The 19,299-nt window shown below is 42.3% G+C and overlaps 1 protein-coding gene across 1 annotated transcript in view; it reads right to left on the bottom strand.

Moving 5' to 3' along the window:
• Positions 1–542: 542 nt before the first annotated feature.
• eftud2 (elongation factor Tu GTP binding domain containing 2) overlaps positions 543–19,299 on the bottom strand; it is a 28,241-nt gene continuing 9,484 nt past the window's right edge. Inside the window, exons 16-27 of the mRNA XM_072442898.1 lie at positions 18,629–18,740; positions 18,413–18,553; positions 17,454–17,555; positions 17,285–17,367; positions 16,168–16,254; positions 12,654–12,780; positions 11,072–11,159; positions 10,848–10,966; positions 8,811–8,905; positions 7,280–7,433; positions 2,183–2,290; positions 543–696 (exon numbers count right to left, since the gene is read on the bottom strand). Of these exons, the coding sequence (XP_072298999.1) occupies positions 601–696; positions 2,183–2,290; positions 7,280–7,433; positions 8,811–8,905; positions 10,848–10,966; positions 11,072–11,159; positions 12,654–12,780; positions 16,168–16,254; positions 17,285–17,367; positions 17,454–17,555; positions 18,413–18,553; positions 18,629–18,740 (1,312 nt within the window). The 3' untranslated portion in view covers positions 543–600. The remainder of the gene's footprint in view (positions 697–2,182; positions 2,291–7,279; positions 7,434–8,810; positions 8,906–10,847; positions 10,967–11,071; positions 11,160–12,653; positions 12,781–16,167; positions 16,255–17,284; positions 17,368–17,453; positions 17,556–18,412; positions 18,554–18,628; positions 18,741–19,299) is intronic.

Below are 19,299 nucleotides of genomic sequence, written 5' to 3'. Positions count from 1 at the left end.
TGTATCCCCTGTGTATCCCCTGTGTATTTCCTGTGTATCCCCTGTGTATTTCCTGTGTATCTCATGCGCATCTCCTGTGTATCTCATGGGGAAAAGGGCAACAAAGTGGCGAATAAAGTAATTCAAACTTGAGAATTGAATTTAGAAAATGGACTAAGATCTTTTAAAGAAAAAATAGTCACAAAGATAAATTGCAAAGATATAGTATAACATTAATTTACTTTGACTGGAAAGTACTTAAAATTCAAAGCAGGGAACTTGGACTTGATTCGGGGGCAATTTACTTTGAAGAGCAATTTTTCCAACCACAGTATTTCACTTTATTGATTTATGTTTAGAGTAAAAAAACTGAATGCAAAACAATGTATCCGACTCGTTTTATTCTTTTGTCATAGGCGTGTTCAACGACAACGTATTATTTAAAAAAGGTTCTCCTACAAAACACATCACATGATGTTGTTTTTTATTTTACATATAAAAATAAGACACAAGACAAAAACAGGCGTTCACAATTCCGACGTTGCAAACGGGACACGAGTGGTTTTCCGCGGTCCGAGTCGGCGTTCCCCCTGAAGTCAGTTTGGAGCCGCTTTTCCGCGCTCACATGGGATAGTTGAGCACCACGTCCTGCTTGGCCAGCTCCAGCAACATGGGGTCGTCGAAGAACTTGCTGATGCTGACGTCCTCGCTCAGACCCTGCGCAGACAAAACGAGCAGAATGGTGAGGTTTTGTTGGCGATGTCAAATTCGCAGGCCGTCTACAGTTAAAGGACTAAAGTGAAGGATGAGAGGAGACTTTGTAGGTTCAATCTATTCCATTTTAAACAGTCGCCTCACTTGCATTTAAAAAGGTACTGTGAACCAGAGTCATGCTTGTTTCCACAGTCTGATCCGACTCCTTGGCTACGTTCGTACTGCAGGGTATGAGGCCCAAATTGGATTTTTTGGTTTAAATCAGATTTTTTATTTGGTCGTTCACATTACAACAGAAATGTGATTGCCGTTTGTGTCTGCTGTGAAGGGAATGCAGCTCTTTTTGTCCCGCACGCGCACAAAAGAACACACGCAGCGCACCGAGTTGACGGAATAAAAGGGCAGGTTCCCCCGCTTAAGGCCTGAATTAATTTGTCACCCCGTTTATTGATTAGTTCACAAACGTCTTCCTTCTTCCACTGACAGTTTTCGGCTCCTTCACCTGCCATTTCTCTCAGGATTGTGACGTTTATCCGGGAAATGTCTCTCCTGTTGATGACGTGGAGATCAAATGAACGAAACCTGAGCGTTCGGACTGAAGTCGCATTCTAAAAGTACGGATACATATCGGATTTATTTGCACATAGGGAAGTGGCCTGGGTTGGATTTGTCCCGTTCACGGGCCACCGACGGGCCAGTGTGAATGAAGCCCTCGACTATTCAGTACCGTCCCTTTATTTTATTTGTCTTTGATAAAATGTAAACAATATAACTTCTTAAACACTTGAATCACTCGCTGCACTGTTCACCTTCTGCACTACATATGTGTTAACTGTAAATTGGTGTACATATTAAACCCATTTTTATCTTTTATCTAAATTTTTATGTTTATCCTATAGCAGATTTCAATTATTTTTCTTATATATACTTATATAGGTTTGTTTTAATCATTGTTCATTGTTTTATGTTGCACAGAATCATCAAGACAAGTTCCTATGTTTGTGAATTCTGTTCATTGACAATGAACAGATTTTATTAAACTAGATTATTCATGTTTAATTTCTTTAAAGTGCACTATGTACGGTAACGTTTCTGGAGGCGTTATTGCTTTGCCCAGAATGTTCCGCAGTGTGGCATTCATTTATCCATCGCCAAATAGACAAGCGGGGACACTCAAGGTATTTTAGAGCAATAAATTAATAATAATAATAATAATAATAATAATAATAACTTTTATTTATATAGCGCTTTTCAGTGACCCAAAGACGCTGAACATAAATAGATTTGATTCATGCCATACAGTGGAAAAATAGGCAAAGCAGTTCAACACTTCTCCACAAGACCAGCAGGTGGCAGACCAACCACCAAAAAAGTTACATAGTGCACCTTTAAATGGAAGAAAATGCATATGTTATAGATTGTACATGTGTTTTCTTCATCTTATCATATTTTTAGTGCCCGTTTGTTTGTTTTTCACACAGAAACTCACCTTGCGCCTTCTCGTCTTGATCATGAACTCTCGGGCCAAGTGCGGCGCCGGCTGTGGCTCCAGGGGCCGGATCACGATGCTCTTATCCAGCGGGTCGCCGGGGACGATCTGCGACATCACATGACAAACCGAAACAATGATTAGGCCGCAGAAATCCACTCGGGCTAATCCGAGGAGCGCTGCACGTGACGGTTCTGTCCCGAGCGCTGGACCCGTCACCAAACGTCTGATTCATTTGCAAATCTGTCTCTTTTTTTTGTGGTTGTTGTCGTTCCGCGAGTCAGAGGCGCATCCATCACCGTGATAGAGAGCGCCACATGTCAGAGCTGTCAGTACTCCGGCCCGCGATAAACACGAGAGGGGCCCGGCTTTTAGAATGATGCACTAAATCCATTCTGTTAAAGAGTGTGACCTTCCCAACCCGTGCGATCCCGAGATTGTGAGACATCCGAGCGTATCCGGGCTAAAAGTGAGCGGAAACTGTGGGTAGGTTGACTTGTAGATCCGATATGGGTAGAAATGTCGTCCTAATCGCAGCGCTACGTACGGCCGCACAATTCAATGTACGCTTGTTTGGACGGGAATTTCAACGGTCATAAATGATCAAATCACAGAGTGTGCAATTATTTAGACAGAAAGAACAGCAAGAAACAAAACAAAAACCTGTAGACGGCTCCAAACATGTTCTGAAATCTAAAAACAATGCTGTCGTTTTAGAGAAGTGAGTATTGAGTATATAATCTAGAACAAAAACCGACCCAAAAGGCTGTATAAAGAGACGTTTGAAGATAAAACGTAAATGAACTTGCAGTGTAATCTTTCAAATACAAGTATAAAGTGATAGTTCTGCATTTGTGGTTTCATTTTGCAGTCGCTTCATGTTTTGCCCTATATTTGTACTTCAAATACGGCTTTATAATTATGAACTCAAGACCTGAATTTCAACAGCTGCATCAATTCAATAACATCAGCAGCTTTTTTCCATCTAAAAACATTGCCAAAATCAAAAATATAGTGTCTAAACCAGATTTGGAGAGATTTATCCATGCATTTGTCTCCAGTAGATTAGACTAACGTCCTGCTCACTGGCCTCTCCAAACGAGCTGTAAAACAGCTGCAGTACATCCAGAACGCTGCTGCTCGAGTCCTGACTAGAACCAGGAAGTACCATCACATTAGTCCTGTTCTCAGGACCGGCCTCCTGCTGGTGCCAGAGTCAGGACTAAACATGGACCGGCCTCCTGCTGGTGCCAGAGTCAAGACTAAACATGGACCGGCCTCCTGCTGGTGCCAGAGTCAAGACTAAACATGGACCGGCCTCCTGCTGGTGCCAGAGTCAAGACTAAACATGGACCGGCCTCCTGCTGGTGCCAGAGTCAAGACTAAACATGGACCGGCCTCCTGCTGGTGCCAGAGTCAGGACTAAACATGGACCGGCCTCCTGCTGGTGCCAGAGTCAGGACTAAACATGGACCGGCCTCCTGCTGGTGCCAGGGCCAAGAGTCGACACGGGGAGACGTCAGGCTGAAGATCCAGGATGACAATCGTAAGAAGCTAATGAGAGAAGCACGACATGGTTAAACGAGGTAATGCCGTTCATATGTTCTTTGGCGGTTCCAATCGATACGAGATGGTTAAGATAACGACCGACAAAGCCTCGAGGAAACGGGAACACGGACAGCTTCAGGTGCGCCCTTTAAAAATAATTTGACACGTGATTGATTTTATTCCCGGGATATGGAACATGCCGGGTCGTAACGAGCTCATCCGAGGCCGAGGGAAATGGAGCTTCGTACATCCACTTACGGCAATATTGGCACTTCTCGAAGTCTCTCAATAACAACATTCAGAGGGTATTTTCACGATGTTGAGAACTCGTTCGAGGTTCAAATATTGCAACGAAACGTGAACAGATCGTAAAACTAACCGCTAAATGCCCTTGTTTGGGTGATGTTTCTGTCTCGATTAGAGATTTTACCCATTGTCAAAACAACAACTGGTACATGTCCCACCTCAACACGCACTTATTTTGAAAGTTTTGGACGTGACGGTTTTAGGTTTTGAAGCCGTTCGATCAAAACATACTGAAGAATCGAATTTACAGGCGAGCGTGGACGAAAGATGGCACCTGATCGCACATATTTGGAGCTTTAAGAGAAAATACTGCGCAAAAACAATTAACAAAAGCCCGGATAAGGAATCAAACAAATCGCCATCGAGTTTTGGATTTGAGATGAATGTTTTCAAAGCAAAGAATCTGCTCAAAGTCCAGGATCTGTAATGAGAGGAGACACGTGCAAACTGCGTGCGAAGGTCTTAAAGAGTTATTTTTTTACAGTCGTTTTCAAAATAAATGTTGTGATTAACGACCACTGAAAGAGTCGATTCTGACGCACCTTACGCCACATACGAGACCCTCTTTTTGCTTTAAAGCAGAAGACTGTAATATTTAAAACTCAAAAGTACACGGTGAATACATCTAAACACTATCAGTTTGTTAGAACGTCGCTGTTGCTTTAAGTGGAGCGGCGCGTGAGTTTAGTGTATTTTTGGAAGAGTGGACACAGACTAATGATTGTATTTAATGAGGCTTTAACGTGAATGGGTGGTCCGTGTTTAATCGCCGTCCCTGCTGCAATCAATAGGACTTGGCTCCGCCTCCATCGTTACAGGTAAAGACGACGTCACTCAAAACCGCCAACAAGGGGGAAAAAACTTTTGTTTTAGCAAGTGTGTGTGTGTGTGTGTGTCTGCTCATGTGCAGAATGTTATTAGTCCACAATTTAAGAGGAGAAATGCTCATTACTGGTATTATTATTAATAAACTATAACACATATACAGTATTTTCCGGACTATAAGTTGCACCTTTTTTCATAGTTTTGACCTGGGTGCGACTTATACTGATATTTATACTTATATACTTATACTCCAGAGCGACTTATATGTGATATTATTTGTTATTTTCACACTTGCAACCGCATTTCATACTCCAGGGCAACTTATACATGTTTTTTCTTCTCTATTATGCATTTTTGGCTGGTGCGACTTTCACTCCAGAAAATACGGTGGATCATTATTTCACAGTTTGTTCATTGTAAATCACAGTATTGCATAACAATGGAAACGGGGCCACGACTTCCCGTTCAAAACTTAAAAACTGACTCATTTCACCAAAGCAAGCAGTAGATTTTCATTTTTGCGCTTTTAAAGTACAGACCAGTGGGCAGACATGAGGGGTAGGTGAAAACGGACATTTGCCGAGCACCGCGTGAGTAAAAAAGCTCATGATAAATCTGTCACATGAACACACCCTTCGCCTGAAACGATCCCGTAAATGACCTCAAAAGCGACCGGGCTGAATCGCTTGTGACGGGGCCCCGGCGTGTCGACTCATGAGGCTCCGGGGCGACGCGCCTGTCACGTCCGCCGTGTCCGAGTCCACAGCGTGCGGCGTCAGGGAAAATGAGCCGCCTTTGAACAGGATTAGACCTTTAAGTCCTTCAGTGGGTGTAACGAGCTGTAACGACTTCACCAGTTTCTGAGACGTGCCAGTTGTCAATTTCTGTGTATTTGTTTGACGTTTTAACACAATAAAGTACGTTCCTTCAAGTTAAAAGTCCTTAAGACGCAAATCACGTCAGCGAATTAGAAGCTCACGGGTAAAGCCCAATAAGCCACTGTCCTGCCTTTGACATACTGCAATTAGGAATGTTCTGGAAGTTAAGTTGAAATCAATATTAGACAAGTTAATAAAAAAAAAACAGTGTTGAAAGAAGGCGACGGGCACATGATGTACAAGCTGAACGCCAGATTAAGGACCGCCCACAGCTCTAGTTTTACATTACATTTGATCCCATAGTGCAAGTGTATTTTATGTATTTGTTCATTTTATTGATCGTTTTATTGACTGTTTTATTTGCATATCCTGTGTTGCTTTGTTTAATCTGTATTTTGCTTTAACAGGGAACAGTTTTTCTCATTGGATTTTCCCTGTATAAATAAGCAACTCAACTTTATACTTGTCAATGATTAAATAGCATTTTTCCCTATAGAGTATTTTGTACACTTAGCAACAAAATACGACTACTGCACTCTGCGTCTAATACTTGACCTGAGCATGAGCCCATTAAAAAGGCTAATTAGTTGTACTAAAACAAAGCGCCAGAGTCACACACTTTAAGACTTTTCACGCATATTTCCTCACCTCAAACCTGCTCAAGCTGCTGCCGTATGAGAACACGGCGCCATGGAGGACTTCTGTTGTGGTTTATATTTCACGCGCTTGTTTCCCATCAAAAATGTATCAAGTATGTTCATGTGTGTGTTTGTGTTTATGTGTGTGTGTGTTTATGTGTGTGTGTGTTTATGTGCGTGTTTATGTGCGCGTTTGTGTGCGCATTTGTGTGTTTATGTGCGCGTTTATGTGCATCTTTGTGTGTTTATGTGCATCTTTATGTGTGTTTAAGTGCGTGTTTATGTGTTTATTCGGTGGAAAACAGAGAAGGAAGACTGCGCAGTACGGCCTCGCCAAAATAAAATAGTCCTATTATTTCATAAGATTCCAAATAAAAATAGTGATTGTATTATTGATTACAAAAACACTGAATAGTGCAGCAGTGGTTGACACAAACATGACGTTAGCTTTGAAGCAGCGCGGTTTGAGTTTTTGAGAATAAACGCGTGTTCGTTGGACTGAATGAACTTGTGGCCGTACAGTAATCACAACGGCATCATTTATTCCTTCTGTGGTGCTTTCAAGTTAATATTGTATTGCAGTAGGGGAAGATTTAGTGTCTTAAATCACACAGTGTTTCTGAAATGTGTGGATTTGTGTCTAATTTCAAAGATATACAGTGCTTTTTGAAGATAACCAGTTGCGTTCTCGCGATGCTTTCATAAACACAACAGTTTTACACATTATTTTGTGGCGTCTCAGTTCTCCCGTGGAGCGAAAATCGTAAAAAAAAAAAAGTAACTTAATTGCGCAAAGATGTGTTACTCAGGACGTTTAGCGCCCGAAGAAGGCCCGCGAGAACAGCATTCTTTTTTACGAGCGACTTGAATTGATGCAGGCGGATCGCGGCCGTGAACCTGACCTGCCAGTGGTGGAAGACGGAGAGCGCGAAGGCCTGCCCCTGCGTGTGCGTGCGCAGGTCCGTCTCGAAGCCGAACGAGTCGATGGCCGGGATGAAGGCTTTGATGGTGTAGAGGGGCGAGCCGGGGATGGGGGCGTCCTGGGTCACGTGTCCTCTGTGAAGGAACAAAAAAAACGACGACGGAGAAACAATGAAAACGGTGAAAGATGCCACGTGCGACGACGGCCCATCCATCAGGTTTAGGGGCCGTTTCAGATTTACAGTGTGTGCACAAGACGAGGAAGGGGCTTTTAACGGGAGGGTGGGCTTCGCCGACGCTCGAGCGCTGGCTAATAAATGTGACCGTTGCGCACCGCCTGGAATAAACGGCGACCTTGTCTGTTTACAGCTTATATTGTATGACATGTATGTCGCTACTGCCTTTTTTTGCAAAGAAAAAGAAATAAAACATTGATAAACGGTTGAATTGATTTATTTTGCAGTTTCTAAAATGCAGCTTTCTAAAAATATACATACCATAAACATGCTCTTAACGAAATTAAACCAATAATATTGTGTAGTAATCCAGGTATTTTCACTGGTAGATCAACAAAGTTTGCACTGTTACATTTAGACATTTAGAGATAAACATGAATAATTTGCTTTAAAGCTCTGATATAAATGGAAATTATAATTAAATGCATTGTGAATATACTGTAGCTCTGGACCATCTTTAAACTCGTTTTTCTTGTGCAGCATAAAAGATATATGAAACGTAAGTGGTGCTATATACGTTAAGTACAAGCACAATATTTCACAATATATTTTAGCGAATTGCTAAATCAGCAAATATCGTGTTCATTTCCCAGCATATTTCGATGCATCCTTGTGGCATATTAACATTGTATTGTGTCTTAAGAGTCAATACTGGGGCCGCAAGTTCCTTTTATTTTCAACTCGTCATTTATTATGTTTTTCAATTAGTCGACGAGTCAAAGGATTGTTACTATTATACTGTGACATGTTCACATACATTTATAACCAAATATGGATACTAAATACAGAATATTTATGAATAAAGCTCTTCTCTCTTTTGGCATGCAAGTTACAGTCTGAATACTAGTGACAAATTAGGTATGATGTAAAAATTATCATTTTAATAGCCAACTCTTAAACATTGCAGCTTAATCAATACTATATCATATTATGACTTAACTGGTGATTTGGTCGCTCAGTCAATTTATCGGTCGATGGCGTCATAGTAAGCTAATTATTTTGTTGCGATTCTAAACATTTATATGGACAACCTCAAAAAGAGACTGAATTAGCAGGAGTTTTTGGAGCGAGTGATAGTGAGTGCTGTCAACATGCCGTTTTCCAATTACCTTCTACATTTTGTCAGTCTTTATCTGGGACATACAAATGTGTTTTGAGGTCAGAATGAACCCACAGGCCTTCCATTTTCTGCTGGCTCTGAACTTCCTTTTGTTGTTGCCCGGCGCTTTTAACGGCTTGTGTCATTTGTACTTTTGAATAGCCTCATGTCACTGACCTCCTTCGAGCCAACACGGTGTACACAGCAGACACACAATCTGCAGGCGCCTGCACCTCCACGAAGTAGTACGGCTCCATCAGCCTGGGTGTGGCCTGGGAGGAGAGAGGAGAGAGGAGAGAGGAGAGAGGAGGAGAGAGGAGGAGAGAGGAGGAGAGAGGAGGAGAGAGGGAGGGAGAGAGGAGGGAGAGGGAAAGAGAGAGGAGGGAGAGGGAAAGAGGAGAGGAGAAAGGGAGAGAGGAGAGAGGGGGAGAGAGGGAGGAGAGAGAGAGGGAAGAGGGGGGAGAGAGAGGGATCAAGGAGAGAGAGAGGGAGGGAGGGAGAGAGGAGGGAAAGAGGAGAGAAGAGAGGAAGAGGAGAGAGAGGGAGAGGAGAGAGGGAGGGAGAGAGGGAAGAGGGAAAGAGGAGGGAGAGAGGAGAGGAGAGAGGGAGAGCGGGAGAGAGAGAGGAGGGAGAGGGAAAGAGGAGAGAGAGGAGGTAGAGGGAAAGAGGAGAGGAGAGAGGAGAGAGGGGGGGAGAGGGAGGAGAGAGGGGAGAGAGGGAAGAGGGGGAGAGAGAGAAGGGAAAGAGGAGAGAAGAGAGGGAGAGGAGAGAGGGAGAGAGGAGAGGGAGGGAAGAGGGAAAGAGGAGAGAGGGAGGAGGGAGAGAGGAGAGGGAGGGATCAAGGAGAGAGAGGGAGAGAGGGAGGGAGGAGAGGAGAGAGGGAGAGAGGAGAAAGAGGGGAGAGAGGAGAGGGAGGGATCAAGGAGAGAGAGGGAGGGAGAGGGAGGGAGAGGGAGGGAGAGGGAGAGAGGAGGGAGAGAGGAGGGAGAGGGAAAGAGAGGAGAGAGGGAGGAGAGAGGGAAGAGGGGGAGAGAGGAGGAGAGGGAGGGAGAGAGGAGGAGAGGGAGGGAGAGAGGAGGGGGAGAGGAGGGAGAAGGAAACAGAGGAGAGAGCGAGAGAGGAGAGGAAAGGGGAGGGGAGGGAGAGAGGAGAGTGAGGGATCAAGGACAGAGAGGGAGGGAGAGAGAGGGGGAGAGGAGAGAGAGGGGGGAGAGAGGAGAGGGAGTGAAAAGAGGAGAGGGAGTGAAAAGAGGAGAGGAGAGGGAGGAGAGAGGAGAAAAAATGAGTAAAACAGAAAAGAGAAAGTAAGAGAGAAAGAAAAAGAAAGAGAAAGAAGAAGAGGAAGAAGAGGAGGAAGAGGAGGAGGAGGAGAGAGTGAACAGAGCGTTAGTGACACACAAAGCCTCTGGTGATGTCACATGATGCAGAGAAAGAGGTGAAGATGAATCGTCTACAACCGTTTCCCAGATTAGTAGATTTAATACTTAAAAGATAATAATGATTTTGAAGTCAAATAACAAAACTATGATATAAAAGTAATGATTGTAATAGTAACAGTTTATTTCAACTACTTCAGGATGGAGCAACAAAAGTCAAAAAACAATAGATTAAGGCCCCCGGTCCAGGCCCCAGGTCCCAGGTCATACGTATATATTTAACTGCATTTAACGCCACCCTGTAAATTCACTGACGCTTTAACGTGACAATAACACGCTCATTTGCCCCGCCCTTTTTTGCACCGTAAAAAGCTACATCACGAACTATCCAAACGCGATTATAAGGCGACATCTCTGCACTTTTGAGTTCCATTTGACAGTCCTTTATCCTTTTACGCAAAATACCTTAACAAGCAGTTTATCTTCATTTTCAGCAAATGTGTGACGGATTACTGAACTATGATCGGTTTAAAGTCATCAGAAAAATTTGCCCCAAATTATGGTACATTTTTTCATCAATATTGTCCACCCACATGACACAGAGGCCATGACCGTCCCGTGGCGCTCTGGGATTTACGGCGCCGGCGCAGAGCGGGGCCAAAGGCAACGGGGAAGAGAGCCAAAAATTGCAAAAGAGCAATGTTGTCGCACTGCAATTAAAAAGGCCTCACGTCAGCAAAAAGCCCAAGACGTAGTAATCAGCGTAATGGAAGCTTATAGAGAGCGGGTGGGGGGGAGGGGGGCGGGTGAGGGAGAGCGCAGGCCAACGTGAGCTCACCATGAGGAAGGCGGAGTACACCACTCTCCTGGCCGTGGGGATGACCTGGCCTCCCCCTCGGTGCAGCGGCTCCTGCGCGATGACGGCGTCCAGGATCTTAAACTTGACATTTCTGATGGCTGTGGGCAGAGGAGGGCCGTGAGCAAGAGGACGCTGACCTTCATTAAAAAGACACCGAGAGTATCACGAGGGGGTCCGGGGGGTGGGAGAGGACACACACTCACGTTCGTCGCACAGGGGCCCCTCGCGCGTGCCCCACTGGAAACCCTGGACGATGCTGTCTTTGACCGAGCCCAGCAGCGCCTTGTCCACCTACAAGAAAATTAAAATAAGTTAATAGGAGCGTCTAAAATGCTATACAAAAAACAACTTGCAGGTGCAGCACAATGAGCAGCGTAAAAGGGTAAAGAGGAGGGACAGACAGTAACAACGGAACAGTATTTAAGAGTGAATACATTTCGCCGCTCATCCAAGGGGCTTCTTCAGTTCTGACATACTCCAGTTGACATTGAGTAAAGAGTCAAAGCCATGAAATGCCGGCAGAAGAAGAAGCAGAAGAAGCAGTGGAAGAAGAAGCAGAAGAAGCGGAAGAAGCAGGAGTAGTAGTAGTAAGAGTAGTAAGAGTAGTAGTAGCAGTGGTAAGAGTAGTAGTAGCAGTAGTAGTAGCAGTAGTAGGAGCAGAGTAGTAGGAGCAGTAGCAGGAGCAGTAGTAGCAGCAGTAGTAGTAGGAGGAGCAGTAGTAGGAGCAGTAGTAGGCGCAGTAGTAGTAGTAGGAGTAGTATGTGCACCGTGACTACCAGGACATAGATAATCGTCTTTTATCAAAGCAGCTTCTGTCCACAAATCATAATAATCATGTTAATTTGAATTATAATTGAAAACACAACAAATCAAACTATTATAGACGAGTTGACTAGCCCGTGATAATCTTTTCAATTAGTCCCCTCATTAAACGCATATTTTTGTTCATTATTTACATTGATTGAATAATGCCATGCAAAAAGCCCTAGCTATAAAAGGTTTTTCCGTTTTCAGTTTGTGAAATTCTACGATTACGATTTATACCCGAACAGAGGCTTTTACGACACATCTGTACAAAAACAGATATTACTTTATTGCATGCAAAAAGGTCAGGTACAGGCTCTTTTGTAGTTTCTCTTTCTCCCTAATAACATTATGACATAACACCAAACTTTCAAACTGAATTTTTTAACCGTTTTATAATAGATAAGTGTAAATACAAGGCTAAATCGAATGGTCTGTTTCAAAGCTGCTACCCATATTTTCTGGACTATAAGTCGCACCTTTTTCATAGTTTTGGCTGGGGTGCGATTTATACTTATATTTATACTTATACTCCGGAGTGACTTATATGTGATATTATTTGTTATTTTCACACTTGCAACCTTATTTCATACTCCAGTGTAACTGATGTTTTTTCTTCTCTATTATGCATTTTTTGGCTGGTGCGACTTATTCCGGTGCAACTTATAGTCCGGAAAATACTGTAAATTCTTGCACACGCAGTAGTACAGCTTGTGTTTTTGGAGCGCGATATCAGAGAGTTTAAACAATAGATTTAAAACACATGTGCCCGTTACAGGTACACAGAGATGAAACGGTGAGAAATCGTCTGAATCAATTTGAAACGTTGTTAGTTTTGTTTGTATTTTTCACAAACAACACTGAGTTTGTCACTACACGACGGTGCCAGCTCTGTGAGAAGGAAACAGTCTTCTGTTTGGTCCAAAAGTGCCCAGACGGTTCCCCCCGTGCTGCTGCCAAGCCCCCCCCCGTCAGTCTCACCTCAGAGGGCAGCGTGTCGTCCACCAGGATGTTGGGCCCCGTGGTGTCGGGGCCAAAAGCCCAGATGGACCTGGCAGCCAGCAGATCCCAGTCGTACTTGGTCTGGAAGAACTCGCCCAGCTTCTTCCTGGAAAACGGCAAACGAGCAATTAAAGTCGTACGAGTCGTTGAACTAAAATGCAGTTTAGATGAATGTATTTTGAATTTGGATGAAAATGATCATTTTATCGCGGAATAGCACATTTTTTGAGGTTTTTAATTTGACTTCCTGTTTGTAATTGATGACATTACACTAGGAAAGTACAAAACTCAGTGTGTTGATGTCATAATATCTACAGATTTTTCGACATTTTCCCCACCCACTCGATCGGTGTAAAACTATAATGTATAGGTACAACACGTATAAACACATCAAAGAAGGTCAAAATGAGAAAATTGTAAAATCCCGTCACGTGCGCTGATCAACAACAAACAAAGCCACTCGCTCATCAAAAGTCTTACTAATACATTAATTTACACTTTCTCTATAGGTTAACTTATCGTTTCAAATAGTCAGAATTTCAATTTTGACCCAAAAAGATATTTAGTTACAGAATACTAAATAAATTACCTGTAATAAAATGTATTTGATTGGACCAGTTATTAGAAATCTTTACCAGAGTTTATTATTCTAAATACTAAAATCTAAAACTAAAATCTTTTGACTAAATACCGCGACCCCGAAAGGGAACAAGCGGTAGAAAATGGATGGATGGATAATACAAAACTTTCACTTTAAGTTCCATTCCATTTCAGTGTAAAAAGCACAAAAGAGGATTAAAACAACTTTATATTTGTTCTCACAAACAATATTACATGTATCCTTTGATTTTTCGAAAGTAACTGTATACAGAGTACCACCAAATGAAAGAGTAACTGTACCGGACAGTAACTAAAGTATTCTGAATACGTATTTTCTATGTATTTTGTTACTTATCAATATGAATATAACAATAACCGAAACATTGTGATATAAAAGTCTCACAATAACATCATGGGCTGAGTCAATATATTGAATTAAAATAGACCATGATCCTTTACCACATTTCAAGAAGAAACAACAGCTTTTAAGCACTTTTATAAATTAATTATTTTGATTATGACAGTAATGTTTTGCTTGTCAAGACATTTGTAAAAAGGAAAAAGTAGCATTCCTACAATTCCGTTTGCCACTTCAAAAAATGAGAAACGAGCATTACACTGCTACTTTCCAAGAAATCGTAATTATTCTTCCGTCCATTATGGAGAAGCCCAACAGCACGGCCACCGGTTGAAGAGGGCGCGTGGGCTCGGAGCATTATAGAGATTGGTTGATCGCGGGTGAACGGGTTAATGGACGAGGAAGGACTACGGAGCAAAGGTTTAGTTTAATGGCGTGTGAAGCATGTCCCATTCGAGGCGGGGCCGATCCACGCCGCAGCGCTTCGTACCAGATGGACCCGCGGGCAACGGCGGGTGTGTGGGGGGGACGGACTCTGGCAGGACCATCGCACGGTAACGGCGGCAAATTTCATACAAGCTTTTACCGCGCGATCCAATTACGGTAAGTGAGCGGATCGATAAAGCTGGGAGGGTTTTTAATGAGCCGTATGTCACGAGCGGTCCCGCCGGAGGACGCCGGCCCACGTGAGCGAGGGGCGTGGGGTTTATGTGCGAAGCTGGCGTCGGAGCGGAAAATGTATAGTTTATGGGAAGTTTTATGGACATTTTATTTCAACATTGTGGCGTATCAAGGGTCAAGAGGACGACGGCAAATCTGCGACACAAGTAAAAATATGGGAGGGAAGGGGGAAAAAAAAAGAAAAAAAGGGTGGGAAGGGGAAAAAATAAGTTAAAATAGGGTGAGAGGAAAAAAATAAGTAAAAAAGGGTGGGAAGGGGAAAAAAGAAAAAAAGAAAATTTCTTGAAATATTAATGCTTTTTTCCTGGTTTTGTTGAATCCTTAATTGATGTGTAAATGGCATCTTACATTTCTGCTCATTAACCAAATTTACTTTAATAAATTCAGGTATATTTGGATATTGCTTCATCCCAACATAATAACCTTATTGTAAAAAGCAATAACGTGTATAATAGTCAGGATTTGACAGATATGTATATATATATATTTAAGTTAGCCTAATGTTAAACCTATGGAGACTTTGTGGTGCTAAATACTAAATGTAGAGATGAAGATAAAAGCATTTACCAGCAGTGACCCAGCAGTTTATCAAGCCGTTTCCCTATTCTTTTGTTCACTTTTTATATTGTTTTGGCCAATGTATCGCAATGGACATTAAACACAACTGCAGCGCGGGAGATTTATGTTTTTTGACTTTCCATTACGAGCTCTATACAATATATACGACGTTATTTAAAAATGTAACAGACTCACACTTTTACAGCCCGTATTCATCATATTTACAGCCCATATTCATCATCATGCACCTACACACTATGCATGAGAGAGGGTAAAATAATGTAATAATTGTAAATTGTAAAACTGGCAGTGAAGGAGAGCTTTTCTGTTTTAAGGCAAGCTCTTAAATCAGGTCGTTTAATTAAAACTTTTTCAGTCCTTTTGGCTTCGAGTCTTGAATCTCGCTCGGCTCCAAAACGCAGAGAAATCCACATTTATCAAAGTCCCACGTTTGAAAGTTCCCATTTAAAACCACCAACGAAAACACACCTGAAAAACCACGATGAGCACATTTTTTATTTAACCATTTAACAGCGGCATTTCCACGTTCCCCCAGCTTCTTCGATGGCGGCGTTTAATTAAAAAAAGCAATCATCATTCTTGACATGCCAGGCCATTTATCCCCGCTACCAGAGCGACAAATGGGAGTTAATGGCTGCTCTGAAATATGATGGATTTGATAAAAGAAATAAAGACCAGACGTAAAGACGGGTCGAAGCGGAAAAGGGACATTTTTAGTCTGTAGGAATTCACCAATCACTACACGTCCAGGCAGGTAAAGGGACGGAGCGCTCTTAATCATGGCAGCACAAGTATTAATATTCGGATTAAAACTCGAGTCACGGCATAATTAAGTGATAAATATGTGTCGCACGGACAGACTAATGCATGCCATTTGCTGAGAAAAGACGGTTCATTAAAGGCATAAAAGGAGACAATAAGTGTAATCTTTACTCCAGAACTGTGTGGTTCTTAGGAAAACGATTTGGCTGTATTAGTTTTTGAAGCTTCAATTTGTTATTTTAAAATGTTGACTTGTAATTGTTAGGTTCCTGAACTTTAAAAGGTCCCATATCACGCAAAATCGACTTTTCAGAGCATTTAACCTCCTCACAGAGCTATTGGCACCTCATATATGGGCCCAAAGTGTTTTTTTTTAATCGATTCCTGCCGTCTTTAGCTAGAGAAAAGTCTCTATTCTTCCCCCCAAACGTTTCGATCTTGATTTGTGTAAAACGACATCAGTTTTTCGTATGTCTTAAGTGTGAAAATGGCGTATCCGTGCTGGTGTTATACCTGTTCCACGTGATCTGCACCACCTCGTTCTCGATGTCCTCGGCCAAGCCCTTCTCCAGAGGCTCTGCAATCATCGTGATCTTGTTCCTGTCGAATACACGGAACAACGGTGTCGGTCACTACGAGGAAACTGCGTGAGCGGGAAAGATGAACGAGCACGCAAACTACAGATCGGGTTTAGGTCTGCTTTAGATTATTTTGTTCTAAATCTGTGGTTCTTAAACGTTTTACACACCGAGTACCGACAAAGATGGCGTTTTGCTTTTTTAAATAGCACCAAATGTAAACCAGGGCAACAGCGGGACGAAACAGGGGCTACATGAGGTCTAAAAAGTAGTTTTAAATAACAATTAAACCACAGGGGGACTAAAACAATGAATAGATTTGTCCTTAAATAAAAGAAAGATGCAAAGATTATTCGGTTAATCAGAATTATTCAGGTGACAATATAACTAAGAAACAAAGAACAATAATCGTGACCATTTTAGAAGCAAAATTAAGTGGTTTAAATTCAATCTATTTTCATCATCTACATTCAAAAGTACTTTATCATCTGGCCGTTTTTGTCACATTTACTTTATTTTGTCAATCAGCTGGTCACAAAACGTCCAACGGGATTTCACACAGTCTAAAAAAGAAAAACTTAAAAGACACATGCATAGACATTATGCATAGTTTGTATTGTTATTGGCCTTTAAAGCTGCTCTTAAATACATTTGAACCTTAAAACACACACACACTAAGTTGCATCAGTCTGCACTCCCTCATCTGGATGTGGTCCAACTACTGGCAACGGCAAGAATTAGCATAAAGAAACCAAACGAGTTCAGCAATGTGGCCAGCTGGCATCCTAATGTAAGCAAGCAGTGGCAAAAAATGCTATTTGATGGCAGAAATACAAAACAACGCAGCATTTCTACCTTTGTTACATCACAATCACAGTCAAATTGACACGTGTGTTTTCCAAGGGCTCAGACGGGGAGAACCTCGAACGGGATAAACAAAACAAGCGCGAATGAAGCTAAAGGTACGTTATATTACGAAGGAACACCGCCACAACACGGTAAAAGCTGAAAAAGCAAACGTAGCGACACGAACACAATGCAACAATTCTTACTTTTTGTTTGGCGTTTCGGCGAAGCACTTGAGCGAGGAGGTTTCCACCACGGTCTCGCAGAACGTGACGACGGGATCGGCCACCTGCAGCGATCGGAGACGGCAACAATCTTTAGTTGTGTCGATAATCGTGCGCAAAGAACATGGGCGAAAAGGAGATCTGAACTCACTTTGATGTCGATCTCCGAGTACATCTTCCTGAGGTCGTGCATCACGCAGTCCAAGTAGAGTTCTCCTGTTCCCAAGATCACGTGCTCGCCGGACTCCTCCACCTGCACACGCCAAGATCACTTTATCAGCACCGCGTCACGCCACACAACACGGACACAAGCCTATTTTGCTATGGTAAAGATAGTGATTTATAGGTCAATAAGGTGGATTAATAGGTCAATAAGGTGGATTAATAGGTCAATAAGGTGGATTAATAGGTCAATAAGGTGGATTAATAGGTCAATAAGGTGGATTAGTAGGTCAATAAAGTGGATTAGTAGGTCAATAAAGTGGATTAGTAGGTCAATAAAGTGGATTAGTAGGTCAATAAGGTGGATTAATAGGACATTAAGGTCGATTAATAGGACAATAAGGGCGATTAATGTGATTTATTAATAGTACAATAAAGGTGATTAATAGGACAATTTGTATCAATATGTATTTGATTTGTATCGCCGCAGAAACAAAAAAATAACACAACACACACAATAACAGACAAAAGTTTAAAAAAGCTACATTTACATTAATAGCTTCTTTATATATCTGCCATCTTTATGTTCAAAACTCTACATCTACTCCCCATTTTTCTGTTTACGTCTGTATGAGGAATAGTACAGTTTAGTATAGCAAAATGTAGTTATTTGGTGTTATAAGTCAATTATCATACTTTTCGGACTTTAAGCCGTTACTTATTTCCCACGCTGAGGTGCATCTAATTGTATAGATTTTTACTGTCTAACGGCCACCGGGCGGCATTCTAGCAGGAAGCGCAAGCGTTTGACACACTGTAGAAGAAGCCCGTATATGTAAAATGTATTTTTTCTCAAGTTCATGGACAACAACCGGGTCCAGTCACTTTAAAAGCCGCTCGTTTCACTGTGGAACGTTCCAGGCCTCGTCTTCACCGACGCAGACTTACTTTGGTGGTGAGCGACGGGTAGCTCTTGTTGACTTTCCTCAGCCCGTCCAGCATTTTCGGCAGCTCGGACGGATTAACGGGCTCCACTGCGATCTTTATCACCGACGCCGTGTTGAACTTGAGGGGCCTGAAGATCTGGGCCTAAAACAAAGAGACAAATACTTAAACGCGCTTTCATTTCATCTGAATGTTAAGCTAAACTGACTCGTGTCTCACGTCTTCGTTGCCCCGGGGCTCTGTGATGGTGGAGGTCTTCACGATGGACTGGTCGCAGCCTTCGATGAGGACCCAGTTTCCAGCAGGTACGCGGTTCACTTCGATTTGGTATCTGAGCAGACAAAGAAAGCAGAAAGACACGTAAAGCGCAAAGGTTTTTAAGAATGAAAATGCTCATAATGGAGGTTTAAGCAAAAAGATAAGGTCTGACACATCTTCATTCTATTGTGCAATAAACAAGTTACCCATTTATATTAATCTGGTAGAGTCATAACATAATGGCCTGTGCTTTTTGTTTCATTCATTTTAGATAAGGGACAGAACAGATTAATGAACATATGATTCATAATTATGTAACTATGCCCCATTTACCACCTCATTTCCATCTGTCGTCCCTGGACAGACTGATGGTACAATTAGAGGGTCACATGTGACATAAAACACAACCGACAGACAATTACACATGACACGGACACATTTGGATCACCAACAACAGCAAACAAAGTATTGGAGCAATTTTCCCCATGTCAGACTCAGAGGCTTTGCAACATTATTATTCATTAGACTGTATCATAAAGCATTACAAGTTATCCAGATTATCACATTTTATCATGCCATTCGTCATCTTTGAAAGATCTTATTAAGTGCTTCAGTCGCATATATTGCGCATG

Source organism: Eucyclogobius newberryi, unplaced genomic scaffold, assembly GCF_026437365.1.
Source record: "Eucyclogobius newberryi isolate DKJ021-1_F unplaced genomic scaffold, fEucNew1.0.hap1 SCAF_13, whole genome shotgun sequence".
In the NCBI taxonomy this organism is placed as follows: domain Eukaryota; kingdom Metazoa; phylum Chordata; class Actinopteri; order Gobiiformes; family Gobiidae; genus Eucyclogobius; species Eucyclogobius newberryi.
This window is presented reverse-complemented; position numbering and strand designations above follow the sequence as displayed.